The following is a 6302-nucleotide window of genomic DNA, read 5'->3' as shown; positions in this document are numbered from 1 at the left end:
CGCCCGCCGCCGCGCCGCCCACCAGCGAAGGACCTGGGCCTGGGGGCCTCCCGCCCCCTGAGTCGCGCCGCCGCCGCCGTCACACAGGCCGGGGGAGAGAATGCCGTCCAAGAAAAAGAAATACAACGCCCGCTTCCCACCGGTGAGAGAGAGACTGGGAGAGGGAGAGAGACTGGGGGAAAGAGAGAGAGAGACTGGGGGGAAAGAGGGAGAGAGAGACTGGGAGAGGGAGAGAGACTGGGGGGAAAGAGAGAGAGAGAGAGACTGGGGGGAGAGCGAGAGAGGGAGAGAGACTGGGGGGAGGGAGAGAGAGAGACTGGGGGAGGGAGAGAGAGAGAGAGACTAGGGGGAGAGAGAGAGAGAGACTGGGGGGGAGAGAGAGAGAGAGACTGGGGGGGAGAGAGAGAGAGAGACTGGGGGGGGGGAGAGAGACTGGGGGGGGGAGAGAGACTGGGGGGGGGAGAGAGACTGGGGGGGGGAGAGAGACTGGGGGGGGGGGGGAGAGAGAGACTGGGGGGGGGGGAGAGAGGACTGGGGGGGGGGGAGAGAGACTGGGGGGGGGGGGGAGAGAGACTGGGGGGGGGGGGAGAGACTGGGGGGGGGGGGGAGAGAGACTGGGGGGGGGGGAGAGAGACTGGGGGGGGGGAGAGAGACTGGGGGGGGGGGGAGAGAGACTGGGGGGGGGGAGAGAGACTGGGGGGGGGGAGAGAGACTTGGGGGGGGGGAGAGAGACTGGGGGGGGAGAGAGACTGGGGGGGGGGGGAGAGAGACTGGGGGGGGGGGGAGAGAGACTGGGGGGAGGGAGAGAGAGAGACTGGGGGAGGGAGAGAGAGAGAGAGACTAGGGGGAGAGAGAGAGAGAGACTGGGGGGGAGAGAGAGAGAGAGACTGGGGGGGAGAGAGAGAGAGAGACTGGGGGGGGGGGAGAGAGACTGGGGGGGGGAGAGAGACTGGGGGGGGGGAGAGAGACTGGGGGGGGGGGGGGAGAGAGAGACTGGGGGGGGGGAGAGAGACTGGGGGGGGGGGAGAGAGACTGGGGGGGGGGGAGAGAGACTGGGGGGGGGGGGAGAGAGACTGGGGGGGGGGGGAGAGACTGGGGGGGGGGGGAGAGAGACTGGGGGGGGGGGAGAGAGACTGGGGGGGGGAGAGAGACTGGGGGGGGGGGGAGAGAGACTGGGGGGGGGAGAGAGACTGGGGGGGGAGAGAGACTTGGGGGGGGGGAGAGAGACTGGGGGGGGAGAGAGACTGGGGGGGGGGGGAGAGAGACTGGGGGGGGGGGGAGAGAGACTGGGGGGGGGGGAGAGAGACTGGGGGGGGGGGGGGAGAGAGACTGGGGGGGGGAGAGAGACTGGGGGGGGGGGGAGAGAGACTGGGGGGGGGGGGGAGAGAGACTGGGGGGGGGGGAGAGAGACTGGGGGGGGAGAGAGACTGGGGGGGGGGAGAGAGACTGGGGGGGGGGAGAGAGAGACTGGGGGGGGGGAGAGAGAGACTGGGGGGGGGGAGAGAGAGACTGGGGGGGGGGGGGGGAGAGAGAGACTGGGGGGGGGGAGAGAGAGAGACTGGGGGGGGGGGGAGAGAGAGACTGGGGGGGGGGAGAGAGACTGGGGGGGGGGGGAGAGAGACTGGGGGGGGGGGGGGAGAGAGACTGGGGGGGGGGTGGGAGAGAGACTGGGGGGGGGAGAGAGAGAGACTGGGGGGGGGGGAGAGAGAGAGACTGGGGGGGGGGGAGAGAGAGAGACTGGGGGGGGGGGAGAGAGAGACTGGGGGGGGGGGGAGAGAGAGACTGGGGGGGGGGGGGAGAGAGAGACTGGGGGGGGGGGGGAGAGAGACTGGGGGGGGGGGGGAGAGAGACTGGGGGGGGGTGAGAGAGAGACTGGGGGGGGGGAGAGAGAGAGACTGGGGGGGGGAGAGAGAGAGACTGGGGGGGGGGAGAGAGAGAGACTGGGGGGGGGGGAGAGAGAGAGACTGGGGGGGGGGGAGAGAGAGAGACTGGGGGGGGGGGAGAGAGAGAGACTGGGGGGGGGGGGAGAGAGAGACTGGGGGGGGGGAGAGAGAGACTGGGGGGGGGGGGGAGAGAGAGACTGGGGGGGGGAGAGAGACTGGGGGGGGGGAGAGAGAGACTGGGGGGGGGGGGAGAGAGACTGGGGGGGGGGGGGAGAGAGAGAGACTGGGGGGGGGAGAGAGACTGGGGGGGGGGGGAGAGAGACTGGGGGGGGGGGGGAGAGAGAGAGACTGGGGGGGGGGAGAGAGACTGGGGGGGGGGGGAGAGAGACTGGGGGGGGGGAGAGAGAGAGACTGGGGGGGGGGAGAGAGAGAGACTGGGGGGGGGAGAGAGAGAGACTGGGGGGGGGGAGAGAGAGAGAGACTGGGGGGGGGGAGAGAGAGAGACTGGGGGGGGGGAGAGAGAGAGACTGGGGGGGGGGAGAGAGAGACTGGGGGGGGGAGAGAGAGAGACTGGGGGGGGAGAGAGAGAGACTGGGGGGGGGAGGAGAGAGAGAGACTGGGGGGGGGGGAGAGAGAGAGACTGGGGGGGGGGAGAGAGAGAGAGACTGGGGAGGGGGGGAGAGAGAGAGACTGGGGGGGGGGAGAGAGAGAGACTGGGGGGGGGGGGGGAGAGAGAGAGACTGGGGGGGGGGGAGAGAGAGACTGGGGGGGGGGAGAGAGAGAGACTGGGGGGGGGGAGAGAGAGAGACTGGGGGGGGGAGAGAGAGAGACTGGGGGGGGGGAGAGAGAGAGACTGGGGGGGGGGAGAGAGAGAGACTGGGGGGGGGGAGAGAGAGAGAGACTGGGGGGGAGAGAGAGAGACTGGGGGGGGAGAGAGAGAGACTGGGGGGGGGGAGAGAGAGACTGGGGGGGGAGAGAGAGAGACTGGGGGGGGGAGAGAGAGAGACTGGGGGGGGAGAGAGAGAGACTGGGGGGGGGAGGAGAGAGAGAGACTGGGGGGGGGAGAGAGAGAGACTGGGGGGGGGGGAGAGAGAGAGAGACTGGGGGGGGGGGAGAGAGAGAGAGACTGGGGGGGGGAGAGAGAGAGACTGGGGGGGGGGAGAGAGAGAGACTGGGGGGGGGAGAGAGAGAGACTGTGGGGGGGGGAGAGAGAGAGACTGGGGGGGGGGGGAGAGAGAGACTGGGGGGGGGGGAGAGAGACTGGGGGGGAGAGAGAGAGACTGGGGGGGAGAGAGACTGGGGGGGGGGGGAGAGAGACTGGGGGGGGGGGAGAGAGACTGGGGGGGGGAGAGAGAGAGAGACTGGGGGGGAGAGAGACTGGGGGGGGGGGAGAGAGACTGGGGGGGGGGAGAGAGACTGGGGGGGGGGAGAGAGACTGGGGGGGGAGAGAGAGAGAGACTGGGGGGGGAGAGAGAGAGAGACTGGGGGGGGAGAGAGAGAGACGGGGGGGGGGAGAGAGAGACTGGGGGGGGGGGGGGAGAGAGAGACTGGGGGGGGGGGAGAGAGAGAGACTGGGGGGGGAGAGAGAGAGACTGGGGGGGGGAGAGAGAGAGACTGGGGGGGGGAGAGAGAGAGACTGGGGGGGGGAGAGAGACTGGGGGGGGGGGGGAGAGAGAGACTGGGGGGGGGGGAGAGAGAGAGAGACTGGGGGGGGGAGAGAGAGACTGGGGGGGGGGGAGAGAGAGAGACTGGGGGGGGAGAGAGAGAGACTGGGGGGGGAGAGAGAGAGACTTGGGGGGGGGGGAGAGAGAGAGACTGGGGGGGGGAGAGAGAGAGACTGGGGGGGGGGAGAGAGAGAGACTGGGGGGGGGGAGAGAGAGAGACTGGGGGGGGGAGAGAGAGAGACTGGGGGGAGAGAGAGAGACTGGGGGGGGGAGAGAGAGAGACTGGGGGGGGGAGAGAGAGAGACTGGGGGGGGAGAGAGACTGGGGGGGGGGAGAGAGAGAGACTGGGGGGGGGGGGAGAGAGACTGGGGGGGAGAGAGACGGGGGGGAGAGAGAGACTGGGGGGGAGAGAGAGACTGGGGGGGGGGAGAGAGAGAGACTGGGGGAGAGAGAGAGACTGGGGGGAGAGAGAGACTGGGGGGGGGAGAGAGAGAGACTGGGGGGGGGGGAGAGAGAGAGACTGGGGGGGGGAGAGAGAGAGACTGGGGGGGGGAGAGAGACGGGGGGGGAGAGAGAGACTGGGGGGGGAGAGAGACTGGGGGGGGAGAGAGACGGGGGGGAGAGAGAGACTGGGGGGGGAGAGAGAGACTGGGGGGGGAGAGAGAGAGTGGGGGGGGGAGAGAGACACTGGGGGGGGGAGAGAGAGACTGGGGGGGGGGAGAGAGACTGGGGGGGGGAGAGAGAGACTGGGGGGGGAGAGAGAGACTGGGGGGGGGAGAGAGAGACTGGGGGGGGGGAGAGAGAGACTGGGGGGGTGGAGAGAGAGACTGGGGGGTGGAGAGAGAGACTGGGGGGGGGGAGAGAGACTGGGGGGGGGGGAGAGAGACTGGGGGGGGGAGAGAGAGACTGGGGGGGGGAGAGAGAGAGACTGGGGGGGGGAGAGAGAGAGACTGGGGGGGGGGGAGAGAGAGAGACTGGGGGGGGGGAGAGAGAGAGACTGGGGGGGGAGAGAGAGAGACTGGGGGGGGGAGAGAGAGAGACACGGGGGGGGAGAGAGAGAGACTGGGGGGGGGGAGAGAGAGACTGGGGGGGGGGAGAGAGAGACTGGGGGGAGAGAGAGAGACTGGGGGGGGGGGGAGAGAGAGACTGGGGGGGGGGGAGAGAGAGACTGGGGGGGGAGAGAGACTGGGGGGGGGGGAGAGAGAGAGACTGGGGGGGGGGGGAGAGAGACTGGGGGGGAGAGAGACGGGGGGAGAGAGAGACTGGGGGGGGAGAGAGAGAGTGGGGGGGGGAGAGAGACTGGGGGGGGGAGAGAGAGACTGGGGGGGGAGAGAGAGACTGGGGGGGGAGAGAGAGACTGGGGGGGGGGAGAGAGAGAGACTGGGGGGGAGAGAGAGAGACTGGGGGGAGAGAGAGACTGGGGGGGGGAGAGAGAGAGACTGGGGGGGGGAGAGAGACTGGGGGGGGGAGAGAGAGAGACTGGGGGGGGGAGAGAGACTGGGGGGGGAGAGAGACTGGGGGGGGGGAGAGAGACGGGGGGGGGGGAGAGAGAGTGGGGGGGGGAGAGAGACTGGGGGGGGGAGAGAGAGACTGGGGGGGGGAGAGAGAGACTGGGGGGGGGAGAGAGAGACTGGGGGGGGGAGAGAGAGACTGGGGGGGGGAGAGAGAGACTGGGGGGGGGGAGAGAGAGACTGGGGGGGGGGAGAGAGAGACTGGGGGGGGAGAGAGAGAAACTGGGGGCGGGGAGAGAGAGAGACTGGGGGGGGAGGAGAGAGAGAGACTGGGGGGGGAGAGAGACTGAGAGAGAGGGGGGGGAGAGAGAGAGACTGGGGGGAGAGAGAGAGGACTGGGGGGGAGAGAGAGAGACTGGGGGGGGAGAGAGAGAGACTGGGGGGAGAGAGAGAGAGAGACTGGGGGGAGAGAGAGAGAGACTGGGGGGAGAGAGAGAGAGACTGGGGGAGAGAGAGAGAGACTGGGGGGAGAGAGAGAGAGACTGGGGGGGGAGAGAGAGAGACTGGGGGAGAGAGAGAGAGAGACTGGGGGGGGAGAGAGAGAGAGACTGGGGGGAGAGAGAGAGGGGAGAGAGAGAGACTGGGGGGAGAGAGAGAGAGACTGGGGGAGAGAGAGAGAGACTGGGGGAGAGAGAGAGAGACTGGGGGGAGAGAGAGACTGGGGAGGAGAGAGAGAGACTGGGGGGAGAGAGAGACTGGGGGGAGAGAGAGAGAGACTGGGGGAGGAGAGAGAGAGACTGGGGGGGGAGAGAGAGAGACTGGGGGGAGGAGAGAGACTGGGGGGAGGAGAGAGAGACTGGGGGAGGAGAGAGAGACTGGGGGGGGGAGAGAGAGACTGGGGGGAGAGAGAGAGAGACTGGGGAGAGAGAGGAGACTGGGGGGGGAGAGAGAGAGAGACTGGGGGGAGAGAGAGAGAGACTGGGGGGAGAGAGAGAGAGACTGGGGGGAGAGAGAGAGAGACTGGGGGGAGAGAGAGAGAGACTGGGGGAGAGAGAGAGAGACTGGGGGAGAGACAGAGAGAGAGAGACTGGGGGAGAGAGAGAGAGAGAGACTGGGGGGAGAGAGAGAGAGACTGGGGGGAGAGAGAGAGACGGGGGAGAGAGAGAGAGACTGGGGGGAGAGAGAGAGAGGAGAGAGAGACTGGGGGAGAGAGAGAGAGAGAGACTGGGGGGGAGAGAGAGAGAGAGACTGGGGGAGAGAGAGAGAGAGAGAGAGAGAGACTGGGGGAGAGAGAGAGAGAGAGA

At 69.1% G+C, this 6302-nt stretch overlaps 1 protein-coding gene across 1 annotated transcript in view; it reads left to right on the top strand.

Moving 5' to 3' along the window:
- Nucleotides 1–10: 10 nt before the first annotated feature.
- Nucleotides 11–6302, top strand: part of drap1 (DR1-associated protein 1 (negative cofactor 2 alpha)) — a 31680-nt gene continuing 25388 nt past the window's right edge. Inside the window, exon 1 of the mRNA XM_085976216.1 lies at nucleotides 11–142. Within this exon, the coding sequence (XP_085832342.1) occupies nucleotides 101–142 (42 nt within the window). The 5' untranslated portion in view covers nucleotides 11–100. The remainder of the gene's footprint in view (nucleotides 143–6302) is intronic.

This window comes from Somniosus microcephalus, unplaced genomic scaffold (assembly GCF_052327205.1).
Source record: "Somniosus microcephalus isolate GS21.2 unplaced genomic scaffold, FLI_Smic_1.0 unresolved_chr2, whole genome shotgun sequence".
NCBI lineage: Eukaryota > Metazoa > Chordata > Chondrichthyes > Squaliformes > Somniosidae > Somniosus > Somniosus microcephalus.
This window is presented reverse-complemented; position numbering and strand designations above follow the sequence as displayed.